This window comes from Bombus pascuorum, chromosome 5 (assembly GCF_905332965.1).
Source record: "Bombus pascuorum chromosome 5, iyBomPasc1.1, whole genome shotgun sequence".
Lineage (NCBI taxonomy): Eukaryota > Metazoa > Arthropoda > Insecta > Hymenoptera > Apidae > Bombus > Bombus pascuorum.
The window spans coordinates 14,851,851-14,874,040 of record NC_083492.1 but is presented as its reverse complement, the minus strand read 5'-3'; the positions used below and the strand labels follow the sequence as shown (position 1 = coordinate 14,874,040).

General features: G+C 37.7%; 1 protein-coding gene across 10 annotated transcripts in view; it reads right to left on the bottom strand.

Annotated features, from left to right (window-relative positions):
• The window catches only part of LOC132906909 (teneurin-m), a 657,480-nt gene that overhangs the window by 49,713 nt on the left and 585,577 nt on the right, over positions 1-22,190 (bottom strand). For 2 of the 10 annotated variants that reach the window (XM_060959523.1, XM_060959528.1), the window contains exon 1: positions 9,676-10,094. The exons of the other annotated variants lie outside the window; for them this stretch is intronic. In XM_060959523.1, the coding sequence (XP_060815506.1) occupies positions 9,676-9,781 (106 nt within the window). In that variant the 5' untranslated portion in view covers positions 9,782-10,094. Of the gene's footprint in view, positions 1-9,675; positions 10,095-22,190 lie in introns of those variants that run through there. 10 annotated transcript variants of the gene reach the window in all.

Sequence of the window (22,190 nt, the reverse complement as noted above, 5' to 3'; positions counted from 1 at the left end):
GTACCGGTCATTTTGACTGATATTGGTATAATTGGCCTTGATACAAAATTATTTCGAATTTGAATACATAAAAAGCAAAATAAAATTCATTATATTATTCTTTTACTTATCGTTGCGAAAGTCATTACATCACTGCGGAAAAAGATATAACGTAAAGTAGGAATTTTAAAATAAAATTGTAAACCCAGTCAATTTGGCTAGTATGGTAGTTCTAGTGTTAATCTACATTCGAATCGCTACACTCACTCGCTATATGTATAGAATCAGTGTGATATGGCAATTCGTCGAGCATTCGTCCGATCATATACATAGAGCATTATAATCGGATACACCTGCCACGTGTACTAATACCAAGGCATTCATCTTCGATCTAGCTAATCACGTTCCACTCGACGAAAAGCGAAGTCAAGCGTTCCTTGATTTCGACACAGATATACATAACACGTTCGATTCCGCAACGGTGTCAATGACGATCGATACCGTTGATTTATTTAACCGTGCGGTGGTAACCTGTGATTGGATAACCTAAGTGCGAAAATTAATCGCAGAGGACAGATCGTATAAGCGCGATCGACTTGTCCAATCTCAGAAATGGTGTCCCTGCCTGATCGACTATATCATAGAACACACCTAATCATTCCGAGATGCGTGTGATATATTCAGCAATTCAAATGTATTTAGATAATCCTTTTTGATTTGGTTGCTGATGTTTTCATTTCGAATGTATGAAATAATGTTAGCAATCATATGGTGCGAATAAGGAACTCTTGTGACATAATAATCGTTATTGAAGTTACTATCGATCCTTACAAATCCGTGTTACGAGTCGGTGACAAATATTGTTCTATAGTAAGAAAAAAATAAAACAGAAAAGTAAAACGTGAAATTGCTAAAAGCTATAAAAATGACTCTTTAGTTGGCCACACCTCAGCAAATTTATTGATCGAATTCAGATTTTAGCAGCTTAAATTACCGCTATAAAAGGTAACTTTCCCTCACCATTACGAGTCATGAATATCGCAACAAAATTTTGCTCCTGTATTTCGCTGTAGCCTACTCTGTATATCCTGGTTCGAAAACTCATTCACCGTTTCATCTGGTTGGAAGTAGACCAACGATTCCCATTTTCCGCGTTCATAAATTCACCATCTGAACGTGAAACGACATTGGGCTCTGGGTGTATTTACGAGGATACACGATCTGTGCGGAATTAATTAACGGAAATGCGTGGGCGTTAACGAGGCGAGTGTGCTTTTGACATCGGCACTCGTTAATCGGTACCATTAAGAGTCGATAGAGATCGTCGATAGGCTCGATCTCTCGTTGGTCCGAGGTTGCTTTCGCCTCGTATGTTATCGTCTTATAATATCTAGGTACCGAGATCGACCCACCTTGGTTCGTAATCCGGTGATATAGAATCTGAAAGCGCGGACCAACTATTAATTAAAGCATTTCCGATTCGTGGAGATCGCCTCGTTAGTTCACGTACGTGAAGAAGGCCATGATTTAGGGACTTCTCTCTTTCTCTCTCAACTTTCCAAATTATCAGTATCTATATAGGCGTAATATCCCTCTTAATGCGAATAAAAGCTATTATTCCACAGGAATTCGTAATGTGAATGGTTAAAGAAATGTGGAGATGTTAGACTAAAAAATTAATCCTTCTGATATGTGCAAAATGAAATTTTTCACCGTTAACATTATACAATAAAATACACAAAGTTTTACTTAACTCCTACTATTTCAACTGTATCCATGAAAATATGAGTTTACATAAAAATCCGCAGTCTAACAATGATCAAACAAGAAGGAAATGAATTGCTGAGTTAATGAATTACTAAGAGGTTTATAAAAAGAATACTAAAATGGCCTTGGAATGTAAAACGCCTAAATATGAATGAACAAACAAACGCTTTGCCAAACTCTGTGAAACGAAACACCCAAATAATAATCGCCCACTTCATATCCATTTTCCATCCGCTCAGAGACTATTACAGGGGGTTAGTTGGTAAAGTCTGGCTAACTTCCTGTTCCGTGTCGCTCTGCCGGTCCATTGTCTAGACTGGCGGCAAAAGAGAAGCTATTTCTTCATGAAGACACGGTGGCCTGGCATTCTTGCCTCGACACAAAAGAACGGGGCCAAAATATATCCGCAAAGCCAAGGTTAAAATCGATGCAGTAGTCGTTTAGCCGGAGCTACCTCGGTAGACGCTGGTAAAATAAGGAAAAGGGAAACGAAAGGAGGGAAATAAAGGAGGGACATGAAGCAGAAGCGGAGTCGTCGAGGGGTTGAGGGTGGAAAAAGCGCAGGAGAGAGAGATTCTGCGTTTGGCAGATCGTGGATATTGGAAGGAGGCCCGACGAGGTCATAGAAGACGATCTTAGGGTTGAGAGCTTTGAATTCGTCCTTATGCTACTCCGAGATTCCTTCTTCTCCACGACTTTTGCTCGAGCAATCACATTTTGCTAACTCTGGCACAGACCCGGGTGAAATTTATTTGAAATAATAATTTTTGAGTATAGCAGAACCTCCATTTATCCGAACTTATCGGGGGACAAACAGTTTATATAATTGCAGTTCGTACAATAGCAACTCACTAATTATCCCCACTACCTGGTATTTTTCGTTCGTATAATAGAAGCTCAGGTTCAGATAAATGAATTTAACCAACAAAAGTTCAGTTAATCGAGCATTAACTAAAATTTCATTGAGATAGGTGGAGTTCGTATAAATGATGTTCTACATTATACAGTTTCATGGAAGTATTCGAATCTTTTATGAATTAGTATATTCCGTGACATTATACGTGTTTGTTACACTTTCACATTTTGAAATTTCATTAATACTGTTGTGAGGCGAAACACTATCGTATTTGAAACAGACCTGAAAATATGCGTATGCATAGAAATTGCAAATACAAGAATATATTACGATCAGATCGCAAAGGTATTTAAACAGTCGATTAACCATTAATTTATAGACGTCGATATTCAGTGTGATCATATACGTTTACAATAAATATCTTGTAATTTCTACATACTATTCCTATATTCTATATATTAAGCAATATCAAACACCATAAGATACGAATAAATGTATGAGAATACTTTATCGCAATTGGATTCCTCTCTTGAATGTATAACAGTATTATGTCACAATTAGATTTCCAAATTCGTTCACAATTCCCAAATCAGGCGACCCAGCGACACGAATCTGAGAGGTTACACGTGCCGACTCATCCCTCCGCGTGTAAGACATCAGTTCCAGAATTGACATGGCGTCACGTAGCTAACAACCCTCGGCGAACGTTTCTATTATCGAGCAGGGAGGCTAAAATGCTACTGTAACGAGGGCAAGCTTCTTGAATTACGCGGCATGCCGTGCCGGCGAGATTAACGTCTAGTAATAAGAAGCGAACGAAAGTCAGACAAAGGGAGAAAGATAGGCGAAGTGAGATACACTCTTGTTCGTAACTATTAGGATACTCGCAGAAAGCGACGTTAACTTTAGAAATGATTGGGAACTTATTAAAACCTATTACAACTATTATCCGATTCGAAACTTGTGCAAGAACAGATCAAAACTAGATATAAAATCTTGAGATTGATAAAGAAAACCTCATCTTCGCGTGTAACGTCTCTCGGTCGTTGTTCTAACAAATCTCGACACTTGTGCTATTGAATATTTTATCGTAATTCCAAATTCTAATTCTCTGAATTTTGCATCTAATTCATAACACATAACATTCGTGACACATACAATTTTTAATTCATATTCGTCACCTTTCTTCTTGACAATCTTATAAATAGTTTTTACAGATTGCGTGCTTACCTTCAACGTATGCAAAATTATGAACAGTTAATCACTTGCCTGATGAATTTAAAAGAATTACCACGTCTTATATGAAACCAAAAAATATCTTAATAATTATGGCCGAGAGTGTACATTGACTTGAAGAACGTACACATATAAGAAACGATAAACGATGCTGCGGCTGGTAGGTGCAACACGGACCAAAGATTCCTCATTAGAGGCACGCGCGTGGTTATCGGTTGCTCAGCGTCTATCGAGTCTCTAGACTTGGAATTTAATTGCTATCCTGGGCTGAAGCAGCTTCTTGAAGCGCCACGCTGTCGAGGATTACGATGAAAGTTCCACGAGGCAATTACCTCGTATTTTACCTCGTCCAGTGCAACAGTGACATAACGCAAAATTTCCCATTATTCAATAAAATATTGCTCTTTAGTGTAGATTATGAATGTTAGATTATACATAAATTTGCACGATACAATTATCTTAAGATTTCTGATGTCAGGTGTACATTACACAGATGTTGTAATTTTCGTGCTTTTTATTTGTAAACATTTTCGTTGTATGTCTTATTAGAAAAATATATCTGCAATCCAAAGAAAGTTTTCCAAAACTTCCACTATCCTGAAAAACACTGTTCCAGTTATCTATCTTCCAGAAACTTATTTACCGAGCCAGATATTTTTCCAAGAACCAAACTGAAAAGCCTGAGAAAAAAGAAACAAGAAGAAGACCAGACCTACACTTGTCAGACTGCTTCAGGAGCACTTCATCGATTTACAAATTTCTGTACCTTCAACTTGCCACTCTTCTTTTTTACGATCTCAGAATAGTCTCACGAGTTATTCCTATAAACTATGCTTTTCAACGAGGTTCTGGATATTCTCCAGCAATCTCCGTATCGCAGGAAATCGAACAAAAATTACCAGGAATCTGTAGAACGAAGCAGACATACGAGGAGCGTGTCCACGATACACATAGTTTGTTTTTACGAGAGCTCATTTCCGACGAAAGTTCCCGAATCAATTCGTCGACGGCGAAATCCGACAGAAAAGCGGAAGGAGTACAAACTGGTCGCCCTGTCGTTTCTATGTGGGATCGTTACGGTGCATTCAGGAGCGTAGTAGCGGCTGGTGCACTGGGTTTTGCCTGATCGCTTCGAAACTTGAAATAGTTTCAGTGAATAAGTTGATCGCGACGTGTTACGTGGTTGGAAATCAGAGGAGAGTGTGAGACATGTTTAAACCTGGCCCGAGTAACGTCATGTCGTTTCTACGCTGTTTAAGTTTGGCAAAAAATCGGAAAATCCTGTAGAATTTATAATATCAGATTTGGAAAAAGATCTCAGATTTATAAAAAATATATAGTACTTGATGATTATTTGTGATTGGTGAAAAATGATAGTTTTTGGACATGTTCTGTATTTTTTTTTTATGCTTCTTATGTTTATCTGATATCGAGAATTATTAAAGGTTACTGTATCCGTAAATATACAAGTAATGGATTGGAATTAATTTCGAGTTCGAATTACTGTATTTTGATATGATCGAAAGTTACACGGCAGATTTTTCATCTTGCGTAACAGAGATTCGCCCCAACGAAAATTATTAATCTCCGCTTCCCTCTTAATTCGCGCGCCAATGAACCGAATATACGAGGTGTCCTCAGACAAATAGAGACTGGCCCCAGGAATTACGAAAATAATTGGAATCTTGGCAAGTAAATCTATTCGATGAACATAAATGGTACAAAAATTGTTGGTGATGTTACTTGTGATGAATTTTGAGCAAAATATTGAAATTCTGCACAAGTTGAAAATCAATTAAGCGTTAATCAATTTTAAATGGATATTTGTATACCTAAATACAGGTACCAGCATTGTAACTACGCGTTTAACCTGACGAGTAATTTTGTGCAAATAAATAACTGAGCCTCTAAAATTGATATACTTTTGATTACACATAATTGAAATAATTACGATGCGAGGTAACCACGCAGCCTGTTTAAGTTCTACCTTTTAATATTTCGTTTGCATGAAAGTCTACCGATACCGCGATAAGCATAATTAAAAGATTCCATCGGTAACAACCTCCTCAAACAAACTTCTTCAAACTCGAATCTATTTCCTACGAAATAGAACAAAAATCAAGACCTAATTTGCCTACTAAATTCCCTTACAAACGAAATTCGTACAAATAATCAAACAACGTTCGTTATTGCGTATATTTTATAAATGAATCTGTTCGTGATCTACTTTCATGTAAAATTGATTTTTCAAATAATATATTAATATGCCTTTAAAAACTCATTGGAACCCCAGCTCGAATTCGATGCACCCTAACGAAACGTTGATTCGTTCTCAATTGGCAGCGATCGTTGCAGCTGCACTTGAAATATCCACGTCAAAGTGTCAATAGACAGAGAGCAGTAGCAGCAGCAGCAACGATGATTACAGCCCCGAACTCGACCACGCGATGCCTTATTATGTAAAAATGACGTCGTTGATTCGATGCACGCGCGCGACCGTTCCCATGGTGGCGATCGCGCGTGCGTGCGACTCAACCTTAAGCTTCCACCGGGGGAACACCTGATAAACCGCGCGACATTTCGAAATGTCAGCCTGATAAACACGACGACGATCTCCGCCACGATGTTCTTCTCACGGAGACACGAACACGGTCGCGGAAACTCGTTTTCTTGCCTTTCTGTTTGTTCAGATGAACGGTAGAGAGTATAATGCAATATGTTAATGGACTTTGGACGTGTATAATACAGAGAGGAATAAAACGAAGGAACAGTTAAATATTTTAGAGCGAAAGAGAATAGAAATAGAGAAATTCGTTGTTCGTAATAGTTTATACAGAAGATTAAATGGATTTTTGCACGCAAATTACCGATTAACCGAGTTGTTATAAAAGTTCATTTTTATTGCAAAATAAATTTGGTTACAAAGAAAGGAGAGTGCTAAGGAAAAATATAAATAACACTGTTTTTTTAAAGTTTCTCTGTCTTAATAAACACTCTGTTGAGAAATGTATGGCAAGTATCTGGTGACTTATGGCTACGAGTGTACAACACAGACTGTACGTAATAGTTTTGTACGTCAGGTGAAATGAGAAAGTTCAGCGAGGGTATTTTATAGTTTCACAGGCACAAAATGCATAGTCACATAATTTCAGACAGGAAACAAGAAGTGATTAATCAAACTGTACAAAAGACGCCAGAGACAGTCATTATTGCATTTAACGTTGAAAATATAGAGCGCTGCGATAAATTAATTCAAATAAAAGCGCACTCGTAGCCTGGCTAAACTCGACTTATCCATGAAATCACGTAAGCTATCACTATTTGCTATCTGAAGGGGTTGGCAACAACATGACGGCAATTATACTTTATTATAGAGATCAGAAATATAATAAAAAATAAGCTCAGAAATATATAGATTTCGTTTAATTGGTAAAGATATGTATATGAAATATTTAAAGTTTGCAATATTTAAAGGGTAAAATAAATTTCTATTCATATCCTATTTCCTCAATGACATACATAAAAACTTGGATAAACGCACATTTGAGAATGGATTTGATATCCAAAGCCTTCTTTCTTATTTGCAGCAAATTTCCATGTATGACCTCAATCCCTTCAATTTATTCACGATTATCCGAAACACGGTGTTAGGTATACTTTTTCTGCCAGGACGATTAAACGGAAGTCCTCTTTCTTGTTTTTAAACCGGTGAAAGTGTTGCTTCGGGGAAATCGATCGGCGCTCGAAATAGAGAGGATGAAAGAAAGAAAGAGAGGGAAACGTGGAGGGTGAGGAGGCTTTTATCACGCGAACAGCAGGCGGATCGCTGGATAAGCCGAGATTTCGTGGTGGTAATCGATACACGCGGTCTAGAGCCTCGGCGCATGAATTTACACGGGGATAAATTTAGCGTATAGCGATTTGCATGAGCCGCGGTGATAAGTGCCTTGAGCTGCCCCAAGGAAAATGCAATGAAGCCTCTCTTTTTCGCTCGTACCTGAGTTTCCGTGGTTTTCCTCTTTTCTTAATTGCGACGACGCGTTCTTTAAAAGTTTCCCGTTTCCATGGCCATAATTCCGGCCACATTGAATATTTTACGCGATTTTCGCGCCGCGACAGTTGACGGCTCCATGATTTATCAAGCGAATATACGCTCGAACCAGTTGGCGATTCTGCGGTCCAGGAATTTTCATATTCACGCGGAGGAATTAAACGTTGCCGCCATTACAGAAGCGCCGTCCACACTTTTCGCTTTATTTGAGTTGGAAATGGGACGAATTCTGCGAGTGTTGTCCTTAAATATGCGGGAGAAATTTTATTAACACATTAATCGCTAATGATGCGTTTACTAAGTTCCTCTTTGGTTAATAATTAATTTGATGAAAACTTAATACGTGAATTATTATTAGCGAATTATTAAACCTTTAAGAATTATTTTATACTAAAAAAGAATTCACATGTGTGAATGTATGTGTGTCTGTTCAATATTACAAATTAGATTTCTTAATTATTGAAATTGTATTGAATCAGATAATCCTAAATAAATATTGATAAATTATTTTAAAAATGATATTCTCTTGCTCTCTCTAAAAATCTTGATTTATACTTCACTATGATATCCAAATAACCATATTGAACTTGATTCTATCATTGTTTTTTTCTTCCATCAGTCAATTATTCAATTAATTCGCTGCCATTGAATATTTTTTACCATTTCACCGACCCATGAGATATCTTTCGCCTTTCCTTTTGTTCGTATCGCGTGTGTGTATGATACGAGTTCTTTTTCCTTCTTTTTTTTTTTTTTTTTTGCTGTTCTATTGTGATGTTTTGCGCGTGCATGAGAAAATATGCCGCGCCTACGTGAGAATAAAGCGGGCATTTTTGACTGAAATTGATTGTGCCGCGGTGGCGCGCGCTCGGAAAAAGGAACAGGATGAAGAAAACATCCCTCCAGCTAGAGAGTGGCAAGGCGGTGTCACGCAACTGCATTATCACGCCGAACGTATTTGTCACGTTGACGTTTCCAAATCGTGACGCGTGGAAATTTTTCATGCGCCCAAGTGGGAAATGCCGCACCCCGGGAATTTCGCGAGATTTCGAAATTGGCTAGCCCACATATCGTGTCTATTGTAGAAATGAACGTTTTAGAATCTTTCGCTATCATCTTTCAGTCATGGATTTCTCAAGATTTCATTTCTTCAAACGAAACTCTCTTTACTATTTTCTTTTATATATACGTGGTTTTTCTACTTTCTACAAGGAAGAAGCAATTTTCAAATTCGATATGTTACCCAGGAATTCCATATAAAAACCGTCTATCCGTTTGACTTTATCACTAAGCAACATTAATTAAGCGAGACTAATATTCGTTTCTTACAAAACGTATTCTCAGAATCTATCAGATTGCATACTTCTTTCTTTCCTTTGCCTACCTTTACGAGGATTCCATTAAATATCGCTCGTTCGAACAATAAACCACGAAGAAAGAACATCGTGTTAGTGGACAGAAAAACAAGATTCGCGACGACAACGATTCTTGGACAATGCCTAGGGGCTTTCGATCGAAATGACGCGCATCGTGTCACGTTCAATTTTTACCGCAGCTTCGTGGTACGCGTTCACCATAAAAATCGTTCCCTTGTACCATGAGAGATCGAACACGGCTAAAAGGAAGCTCGAAAGCTGCGTTAACCTTTAGAACGTTCTGAAGAAATCGGCGAGAAGAGATCGAGGGAAAATCCTGCACGTTCGTTCGACCGCACGGACTGGTTTCTGACTGAAGAAAAACTACGCAAGACCCGACAAGAAGAAGCCAAGGGAAGAATACCACCCACCTCGACCACCACCGTAGCAATACGTGTACTCGTTATAGTCCATGGACGGCCGCTTGAGTAATCCCTCGCTGGGCACTAGGTCCAACAACGCCGTGGGATCGCACATTGAGATGAACTTTCAAGTTTCTCCGTCATCGACGAGTCAACATTATCCGGTGCATACACTTAATGAGTTTTCTTTTTTTTTTTCTTCTCAACTTCTCCTACACAGACTTTTAGGTAGAAGAATGTGTCCGTGGCGAATTTTTAATGCAGATGAAATATTGGGCCACGAATTTTTAATATATACATACATACATATGATTTTTGAGCAGAAAATTTTTACTCGCGAATTTTTAGCGTAGTTGAATTTTTCTTATCCGTGAAATTTTAGTATGCAATTTCTAACGTAGACAAATTTTTCACTTACAAATTTTTAATATAGAATTTTTCTCTCACGAATTTTCAACGTAGATAAATATTTTGAGCGCCGTCGGTAGTCGATGGTTGCTACACTATCGCAGTCTTTTTTCATCGTCGACAATAGAACATACTCTGCTTGTAACACAATACGATCATTCACTGTATCGCTTAATTTTTAATACAGATAAATTTCCTTGGAACACGATGCTTTTTCTTCATTAAGAAAAAAAAACTGCTCTTTTCAACACGTCGAACTTGATCTTCTGTTCTTTGCTGATTTTTAATACAGAAGAATGTTCCGATTTTTCAAGCGTTGTCAGTTGTGTCAAACGATCAATTTTTGCATTAAAAACACAGGATATACAGAGAGAGAGAGAGAGAGAGAGAACGCGTAGGAGGTTTGAAAAGCAAAGGAGAGAATTTTGAGGTTCGATGACCTTCGCACAAATGATCCTTCCGGTATGGACTTCAAAGGGATCGCATTGGTGAGTCGTCGATGGATAACGTCGACGTACGACAAAGTAAGTACACACGAAACTCTGCCACGAATCCTAAATTAAACTTGGTCGTCGCGTGTTCACGTGAAATACGACGAGCTCGTGGAAAGTTGCGAGCGGAATTGCCCTCGTGCACCTGTTATACCTTGCTTCCAACGTGGGCTCAAAAAATTCCACCTTTCTCGTCTCTCCTTGTTTTTCTTTTTTTTATTCGGATCTTTTTTCTCTCTTAATTTTTCAAAAGTCGAATGGATCGCCACGTGCTTCGAATGCTCTCAAAATTCTTCGAATATTTCTCTAAGTTTCTTTTCGTCCGAACGAATATTTCGAGAACTTGCGCGAATCTTTCACGTACTTTCACGTAAATTGTCACAGCCACTGTTTTAAGGAACTTCTTTTTCTTTCAACTGAATGTTTCACCATACAACACTATTCCAAGACACCAACAACGAGATAACACTCTTAATCACGTTTCTTCTTTCATTGGCAACGTATCAGCGGATCTCTTTGATTCAACGATTCGATGACCAATCGTTGTACCTAGCACGTTTCCAATAAGGGTTGAAAGTTCGCAGTGCCGAAACTTTAACTGATCGATAACCCTGACACGTTCTCTGACATCCAAATTCCTATTTTCCTTTCCTTCACTTCAGAAACCTTGCAAACTTCACTCTATATTATGACAGAAATATCTTTCTCCTATCACAAACCTATATCACCGTCAGTTAAATTTTCAAAATTCACTAAATTCTTAACATTGACCAGCAACGTTGAACGACACTTATCTCTACTAAAGGATCAATTTAACTATTTTGTAAGTATTTACAATGAAATATATTACGGTTAGTCGCATGTTCTTGCTTTGAGTATATCAATCTTTCGAGCGTAAGGGATGAAGATTCCCTCCGCAAGGTTTGCACACGACGCTTAAATAGAGGACGATGCGCACGCTTGCGCGGTCACTGACAGACTGAGGAGACAGGGCCAGCCGATGACTCCCGACACTGTGGCGGATGGAGCCGAGGAAAAGAGTGGGGAGGAGTAAACGAGCGGCTGCGAGATCTTGCGGGGTGGGGTGGTTCGTGTAGACTGTACGGTGTACAGTAAAGGGTAGGGAAAGGTGGAGGGGGAAGCACAACAGCCGGTCCTCGACGATCACAGCAACCACTACTTCACTGATGCTGCAGTGGATTCCATCGGAAGACGCTTTCGCTCTTTCCCTTTCTTCCGACGACACCGTGCGTTTTCTTGCTTCTTTATCTCACCTCGTTTCGCTTCCTTTTTATTGTTTTTATTCCTGTTTATTTTCTTCCTTGAATTCCTTCTCTGTTTCTTCCTTTCTATGTTTCGATGTCATTATACGCTTATATAGACGTGGCACTATGTAATTAACGCTTGTTAACTGCTGGCACAAAGTCGCGTGGTTTTCAATCGTGAATTGTTTTTCTTATAACTCATCAATCTCTTCCCAACGTCGTTTGAAAAAATTTCGTGTCATCTGCAGTCAACGTGTTCAAATGTTTACATTGTGGATAGACTTAAATTGTTAAATTTGATCTTACATATCTACATATATTCGAAATAATAGTACTAGTGGATACGGTTATAAAAGCGTAACGTGGATGACGTAAAGATAAAAGTTAAGATTGTTGCAAAAGAAGAGATGTTTCATGGTATCTGAAAGTTTTGAAAATAAAGAGTCGGTGAACTACTTTGGAGGAAGATTTAAGCAGAAGGATCCGGAAGGGACCGAAACGATTGTTTTTATAAGAATAAATTTCTGTCGGTCAGAGTGAAGATGGGTCGTGTCTGGTCGATTTAAGAACGCCCCCGCAGCGGCTACGATAAATTGACTTGTCGCGAGTGTTTAATTCGCTTAGTACCGTGTGAAGCTTTGTGTTTCGTATGGAGTGATAAGAATAGGTGAGATAATTATGGAACTCGTGACGTTATGTTCTAGAAAATTGTACCAGATTTGCAATTTGCGTGTTCGAATTATAAAATCGAATTGATTCCATAATAGAATAATAGAATAATTTAATAACAGAAAGAGAAATGTTAGTACATGTACATTTTCTATCGACAGATTATCGATTTAACGACAGCTGCAATTATAACGTCGCGGCAGCCATGGAAAAATATAGTAATTTTTAAGCGAACAGAATCAAAAATAAAAGTATAATTTTTTATAGCCTTTTCAATTAGAAAAATATTGTACGGTCTTTTATCTTTACTTTTCTATTCTCTCAAGCGATGTCAATCACCGTCACTTCCCATGATATTATTGTGTGTTGTCTCTTGCTTCTAACAATACATGGCTTTTGTTTGTTTATCGTTTATAATTTAAAAACAAATAAAGCTTCACGATTTACCATATTGTTCTTGTTGCGCTATTTTTCTTTTCGGTGTTCAACAATACGACAATCAAAGCATGAAAATCCTGCGCGTTTGGTGGGAAAATATATTGTCATTAAAATTGAAAATTTACAAATTTTTGCCGATTTTTCTTTTAAATGTTATCGAAAATAACAAATTTCCATCATATAGTATATAATAAGATATATAAATAATAATATATCGTAAAATTATGTTTTGCACGTAGATTTCACAAACATCGAATAAGTATTATTATATTTACGAAATCCATTATTCCATTTGTCAAACAAAAAATAACAATTTAAGATAATAATGTGTTTATAATTCGTGCTGTATTCTGTAACATGGAACGTACAATTTACAGCAATACAGCAATATAATTAATATCGATGACTTCCAATTTTACGTTAAAGTTCCTTCGTGATCAGAATAGGAATATAAAAAGTCAGAGATTCTGTCGTATGTTTACGGAAGAAAATGGAATGTTAAATCTGAATTCGAACCAGTATTCTGTTTTTCAACAAAAATCACGCATCCATTTTAACCAATATTATTTACTTTACAAAAAAAGCAGAGTTTGTAATCCATCCTGCGATAAGTCAAAAAGGTTTCAAAATAAAAACATACTTTTTTTTTAATTCAATTCCAGTGACTCCCTATCACAGTTCAACGTCTAATCAGTCGAAAAGTTTCGTTTTCCTCGAACCAGTGAGGACGAAAAATCGTAAACAGTGTTTTCGACGAATGACCACATGGATAAGGTTATCCGCGACAAACGAACCGACGATAATCTCGTTTCAAGAGTTATCGTAGTCATTTGCCTATTCTCGTGACACCGTGCCCTTCTTATTTGCCGGGACAAGCTTCTCTTATCGAGTAACTTGTCGTTCCGATAGCGTTTCTCTTCTTTTTATGTGTCTTTGGACATGCTGATTTCAAAGTAAAAAGATCACGAATTATAGTTACTTGAGGCAACAGCAACCATTCAGAGAATTCACACTCGACTTAATGCCCTCGTAATGTATCGCGAATTAATGGCCGAGAAGGAGAGAGAGAGAAAGTTAACGAGTGAATGGTTAGCGTAACGAGACTTGAATGGGCCTCTGGGCAACGCGAATGCTCGTACGTAAACGGACCAAGTATTGACAACGCGGAACGATAGTTCCCCCTTTTTCTCTTCCTTCCTCTATCAATTTACGCATTAAATATGAAACAGTGTAAAATTTGCGTAGATTATCAAGGAACGGATATTATGAGTATATGTTTTATATAGAATTAAAATCTTGTGATGAACATAAATTATGCGTCTTTTTCAATAGGAATGGACAGTACTTTTATCGAAGCTCTAGTTCTTAATAATTACGGAAATAAATAAGGTATGCTAGATTTAATAATAATAACATATTTTTTAAAACGTTGCTCGTTCAACAGCTGCATAAAAAATATTCCTATGCGATGTCTAACGAAGCTTTCTTCTAATTAAGCTCAAAATATATTTCTATTACACGAATATTTTTTAAACTAAATTCGCGTCTTTACATGATAAAAATTTTCACGTGTAAAAATGAAAACGTGCAAATATTGTACTAAATTTGCATTAACGTGGAATAAAATTTTCCAAGTATGCAACAAATGAAAATCTGACATAAAATATCCGTTTTCATCTTAACTTATTTCAGTCAGAATTGATTTAATATCTGTAGATTTAATAATTGTAGTTATTTTAAGTTGCAGCGGGTACGTGTTCTAAAACTACTCTGCTTGTTTCTTAAAGCACCTGACAGGAGGATATTCCTGTTTCTCGATCACCTGTCCGCTTACGACCGATGCTTTCCTTGCATATATAATTGATTCGTGTCGATAGTCTCTAAAGATCGACCAGCGAACAGATTAATATACATAGGAACGTATAAATAGATAAAGTCGATTCGCGTAATTATATTTGTAAATGGGTCAGAACGATAAGAAACCGGATGTCGTAAGAAAAGGCGAATTGCTCGTATAATTTATGAAGTTCGACAGAAATGATGGGGCTCTACAGAAGCTGATTGTCTTGGGCGGAACTGTATTCCATTCCTTGATTCAGAAATTTCTTTCGTTTTTATTCAATCACCACCATTCATGAATGAACTGCTATTACATTCAGATGATTTCCTTCGAACGATTCGTAATATCAAATAGAACGATCGACAAAAATCTTAGAGAACTAATTAATTATTAGATTGGTGTATATTTTTAATTCGAATTGCGTGTATCTTTTCAACGATTATTTTATTCCATTATATCAGATTTATTAGTATTATCAATTTCAGAATTCTAAAAATCTTTACAATGGGGTTGTTACAATTTCTTTATTCACAAATCTCTTTAAAATAGTTGTCTTCTTAAAAATCGATTATTAGCCTAAATTACTTTAACCAGGTCCGGAAATTGCCAGTTTCTATCTTTGACTATTTTCCCAGTGTCGTTCTGACGCAAGTGAAATATACAGAATATACAAGGACATGTTTGAGATGCGGATTAAAACAAATCAACTTCGCTTGTTTACCGAATTCGTGAAATCTTTCGCTGTCGATATTTAACGAACAAAAAAAAAAAAAAAAAAAAAAAAACCGGGATAAAATAAAAAAAGGCAGAGACAGAATAAATTCGTATCCACCGCAGCGAGAGATTGCGGGAAAATTTTCAATTTTCCAGGGGAACAGTACTGCTGGCCGATTTTCGTTCGCACGACCCAATTCTCCTTTCCTGCTGTTTTCCTCGGTCACGGTTCTGCTATCGTGACAAGGCCGACCTTTTCATGAAGAGAGTCATATTCATGAAACAGGATGATCGTTCTGTACGATTAGAACACGCGAGAATTGGGTATTCTTCCCTCTTTTTCGTGCATTTGCTTCATAGCGAGAGACGAATCGACCTGAATGAAGGTTAAATTGATAACTCGGTCAGGGAAAAATAAAACGCTATTCCAAAACAGAATTCTATGAACTGATCTTGACGACGAGATCTCTTCCGTCTGAGTAAAATTTTCTGTAAAGAGATTTTGTTTTCTTAGAATACCATATTTTATTTGGATTATTTGTTATCAATTTATTTAACACAATTTTCACACGCATTTTTTCAGGTTAAACAATATATTTGTCGATAGAATTAGTCAAGTATTTATAAAATTGCGTCGACGCACCATGTGCGCGAATAACAGCGAATGTGTTCATACATCCAAACGTAATGCGTCAAGTATAATCGCGATTGTAAACCGCCGAAGGTTATAGACACAGAATCTCGGATAACATTGCACCTCTTAAATTATTAATCTTAAATCTTAGGCAAAAAATAGCTTGTGGATGGCGGCATGGATGAAAAACCGCACGATGTAGCCTGGATTTCCTCCTGAACATCGTGAATTCAGCCCATCGTTGGGATCTTTCTTAATGCATCAGGTTCCGGCGGGACCAGTGGAGCGGCGCTTTCAGAGAGGTTTCAGAAGGGTCCGTTATTACGCGCGTTCTTCTCGCGCGGACTCGCACATTACGCTGACGGAACGCGTGTTTATCCAAGCCGGCGGCTACATCGTGGCGCGATGTGTGAGGAAATTTTCGAAGGCTGCGAAAGGAAAAAAAAGAAGAAATCCTCTGTGGCCCTTTGACCGGCGAAACAACGCAATTGAGAGTCGTGTCGGGCAACGAGGAAGAGTCGTTGCCTAGAGCTGCGTAATTTACGAACCAATCATTCTCGTATGCAGATGGTACGGGCCCGAGGGTTATACGAGTTCGAACCAACAACCCTTTTTCCAACGTTCGAGCCTGCTCTTCAGCGTCATCACACACGACTTAGCCGGACCTCCCGCACGGTTCAACCGTGCTTCACAGTTTTATTGGCTTAACTCACTATTTTACAGCCGATAGTGGATTAAAGAGATTAAGCGCCTAGCTGGAGGGTCGTCCGTGCTTCCTATAGAGACATAAACTCGCGTAGATACCGAGGATTACTACTATTTTCCCTGGACGTTTTTCTCCTTCGTTTTTTTTTATGTTTCACGTTGTAACGAGTGATCTGCCGGTGGCTTGCATACCGGCTTCGAGGCGTGGTCGCGATAAAAAGTCGATTTACGCTGATGCACGTGGCCATTGCCGAGGCATCTCGAGATTTTAGTTGCGTGTAATGGTGATGGCTGCTGCAGTCTGTAGAGAACGCGTATTTATGTTTTTCTGAAGATTTCTTTACGTTTGGGTTGTACTATTGACGAACTTCGTGTGTACCATTTTTGATGACTCATTATAGTCACTGGTATTACTCGCGAAATACTATAATTTAGTCGTGGATGAAGTACAATTCACGGAAGTCGGAATTGTTGACTAATAACAAGGGGATTTTATCGTGTTAGTCTATTTTTGGATAAAACATCGCCCACAACTCTTTCATACAACATAATTCGTGAAAATCGAAATTGTTGATTAATAATATAATTTCCTTTTGGAAAAGCTTCTCATTTTTTTCACAATCTGATAGGAAGAAGAGGAAATTGATTATTAAAACATATTGATTATCAAAAACGCTATGAAATAAAGTTTTCCTTAAATTTATCTTTATTCGATGTTTATAAAATTGGACATGACGATTATAACTTAATCTAAAATTTTCCTTTTGCTTCCGCTATTTCTATCAACCAAGGGAATAAAGTCATTCGATAGAAGCTTCGAATCAGAACAAGGAAACTAAGATTGCTCTAGCCACGTTGTTCGCAGAAGAAGAAGAAGAAGAAGAAGCAGAAGTAGAAGAAGAAGAAGTTACCGGAAAGATAAATGGAATCGCGATGGCCGAATCTTTTATCGAGTTCAAGAAAACGTATATATACGTTTATATATATATACATATACATGTAGTTTCTATCGGGGCTGTGTAACGTTCCATAGGGTTTTGCCCCGTTCCAACTTCATACATTTGTCGCGTGGTACACTGACGCACAACTGGAACGCGGCAAGAATCTTCGGGAGGAAACTTCCGGGGCACGTCCTCGTCATGCTTCATAACTGTTAGTCTGGTTAAACGCGGTGTTGCCCGCGTAAGAAGATGGCCAGCTAGGTTGAGTTTCCTTAGTCTTGTGTGAACAACTTACGACCCTAAGTGAAGCTTGTATATAGAGGAGAAAAAATGTTACGCATAGTTGCACCGTGAGTAAACAGCTGTGCAAATTATGGGACAAGTCGGAAGATTAATCGTGCAAGTTTGGATGGTTTACGCGAAGGTTTCTTGGAATAAATTATGGTTAAGCTGTGTCGATTACCGAGGCAGCTGCTTTTAGATTTAATTTTAAGCTGAAAGAAGCGTTTATTTGGCGTTTATTCATTTTCACAATAAAATAACAATGGAATTATATAGGAACGGTATTGAAATTTGTAATATAGTTTCTGTCATCGTTTGATTTGAATTTCAATACACCATGAAGCTCTTACAGCAACGTAATGAAACACGTGCCCGCGAAGCTGGAACCACTTCTTTTGTCAAGAGCAATACGGGTAATCGATTATGTTATTGGTTTGTGCGAAGTGTGGCCGCCCGATCGAACATCTGGTTGCCGAAGATGCGTTTAAAGGATTATTCTGTCCGCTGGATCCTTCAGCCTCCGGGATGATACTTGCAAAGTCACGGTGAACCTGTTCGAATTACCCGTGCTACTATTTTTCTCTAGGATGGATGGCGATGACGGGCAGAAAATTACAAATCGAACACAGATTGAATCCCCTCTTACTGATGAAAAGACGTTTTAATCCCTTGTATTCTTCTCCCTTTTTTAATCGTTAATTATCACGAGCAATTATCTTCGTTGATAGAATATTAAAATATAGAATTAGACTGCTTGCATCGTCCCCCACTAAACTAACTCATTCGAATAGAAAAATCAAAATCACTGAAAATAAAGTTCACCAGAAAGAAATTTTTCTTGACTCTCCTCTAGCGATATGAAATAAAATGAAACAATCGAATCTCCGGTTTAAGCTCATTCTTGCTGTGAATGGAAAAACGTGCAACGATAGTTTCGTTCGATAATACACGAAAATCTCGGTCGAAGCCTTAATACGTTGTGAAACGCGAAGAAGCTCGAGCTGCTCGGATTCGCTCAATGGAACTTTCGTCTTCTATACCATCGTAGGAGAAAGAAGAGAAGCAGTGGAAGAAGGGAAACGAGGACGGAAAATTCTCTTGAAGGACAACATTGACCGAGTAGAATGAAAGAGGTGGATCCACTCTTTTCGAAACCTAAGCCGCACATGGTAACGTGTTCCTTCTTCTGTCGTATCCTATATCTTCAACCACCATGATTTTCATTCTTTTAGATGGACCAGCACGTGTACCTGAGTACAAGTACGATCCTATCGTCAAATTCGGTATTTGGTGGCTATAACATGTACAGTAAAAAAGAATTTTGATATTCATTACAGAACAACCAAACAGTATCTAGGATGAAATGTATAAAATCAGAAATACCTGAAAGATATAAACAAAAGATATTCTTCTGATATTAACTACGTTCCTTTCCTTAATAATTTACCACTATATTGTGATAAACAAGAATTTTGGAGCAAAGAATCGCTTCAAAACACCGTCATGCTACATTACTTACTATCCTGTTTCGTCACGATGCATACAAAGAAATAGATGCATCGTGCCAGGTAGAGGCAAACACATATGGAACGTGTTACGGTGAAAGAGAGGGGGTTAGGTTTACGAGGGTGAACGCCTGCCATCTGGCCGATGTGCAATCTGACTTACTCCTTTTTTTATGTAATCCCAGCCGTTTCCCAATCTGGGATGAGAAACTCGTTCTTGCCTAGCCGTTCCTCCTCGTCACTCGTCTCTCTGGCCACCAGACTTCATTCAAGCCGCTGTATCGCCGCGAAAATCGAATTCGGAATTCCCTAGCTCGCATCCTTTTTTCACCCCTACTCTTTCGCGTAATCCTACGTGAGAATTCTTCCTCTTCTGGAATTGCTTTTTGTACTCGGATTTTTACACCGTCTTTCTTTTTTAAGGAAGAAGTTATTTTTGGAAGACCCACGATCCCTTTCCGCTTTTTCTCTTTCTTCCCTTATCTAGCAGAAAATCGTGGAAAGTTATACTTTCAATTTGTGGATTTAACGCAATTTAAATTATTAATCCTTTGATACAATAAACAAGGAGAGTTAATAAAAAGAGGAAAAGAGACTCTGAAGAATAAAAATAACAGAAATAAAGTAGATACGTAGAGTATGTAAGAAAGACAATAAAATAAATAGTTAATTGTATATAACAGTTATTCCGTTTCAAATAACAATTTATAAAATACCTAAAGTTATAGTGACTTCATGCAGATGTAAATGTAACGCTTTTAAAATTTAAAACGTCTAAAGTTTCGAAGGTTTATACAGACATTCGTGATTGACTGTACACGCGAGAACCACGATCAACAGAGTGCAATTTAACCAAGTGGATATTTTATAATCTAGCGAAATCACCGGTCCAATATCCACGAAATAGTAACGTGTCTCATTAAAACCTAACTACCAGCAAATCACTCGTGAGTCCTTTCGCATGGGTCGGTTACATTAATTCGTAATAGCTACAGCGAATCGATGTTCATCGTATCGTGGCGTACGCTAAAAGTGTCGCTGGAATTCTCGCATCGTCGCATAGTGTAACATTTCGGTGATCTATATTACGGCCAGGTAAACTCATTGTACTTAGGAGATGTTCATTTTTATTAATTACATGGTATTTTGAATTAGTATAAAACGTAACTTTCAGCTGAATGTTATAAATTCTGTTATGCAACGTCAAGCAATCGATAATAACGTAAACGAAAATTCAGAGGTAATGAATTCATTTTAATGAATTACGAGTTATTTGATTATTTTAATGTGTCGATGACACCCAATTATAAATTTACACTTATTCCTCGAAAGAGAATAGAAATATGACGAATTCGCAAACTATCGAGGACGTCTGTGCTTTCACCGAATTCCTTGTCCCTTCTAGCATTTGCCGAAAAAGATGGAAGTTCTTGAGAGAAACCTTACTGTGATTTCCTATCTCTTGGGGATACAAGCGCCTCCGCTCCTGTGGTGAGGCCATAAAGCTCGTGCAAGCAAAATGATAGGCCGGAACCGGCCAGTCGTACAGCTTGAAATAAGGAACGACTAGCATTGCGACTCCAGGGAAAACAATGTGAGATACGAGGCTGCGATAAGATCTCCAGTGTCGCGAGAAGAGGAACTGTATCAGGAAAGTTGGAATTCCTTTGGAACAATCGTGTTCCATTGCATTTGTGCTGTTATTAAGAGATTTGGTGTCATTGATACAATTCATCAGTACAACTATTTAAAATAGAACAATACTACCGACGTAACTGCGATAGAGATAACTCAAATGCAATGAGATTGAGGTATTAGGTTGTCCGAAATGTTTCTTTCGTTTTATAAGGATATAATAGACGCACAATGTTTTTTGTTTTATATTAGTTTATTGAATTATACACGAACATAATAATAGAAATAGAACGAAATGGATCACACCTAATTCAATAAAATAATATAAAACAGAAATTGTTGTTCATCTATTATGAAACGAAAGAAACTTTTCGGACAATCTAATAGATTATTAAAAAAATATCTTAACCAAAATGTCCGAAAAATGAAATTGTATTACTATCAAACCAATCGTGTATAATTAGTAGACAGTGGAAAAATCTTGGAAAAATTTGAAAAATGGATATAACATGAAGATATATATAATATTCAAAGTGAAGAAAGTATACGTCATAGTACATAGTACACTCGTGCAAATTATTGGGAAGATTTATTTGTTGATTTACTTCGAATTCATTGATGATTTTGGATCAGGTTTACCGTATGATCTGTCAACTGCACGCTTGAAAATGGACGACATCATATACCACGTGCTATTTTATTTGCATTAGGCACGGTAGTACTTGGTGGATAAATAATGATCAATTTCTGTGATCATTTTATTAATACCAGGTTATTATTCCGTTCTCGCTGTTGATATTCATTTTAAACGATGCGATACTGCTAATATTGACTAAGTAAAACTGTGCATTCGTTGCTTTTAATAATAATACGCTCCATTATTGTTTGTAGGGATAATTTCGTTTCGGTAAATTAGTCGCGATCGCGTGTGTACGTTTGTGTATGTATTATATGTGCATTTCGTTTCGGAAAATTGGGACCAAACGTGTGCAGAAAC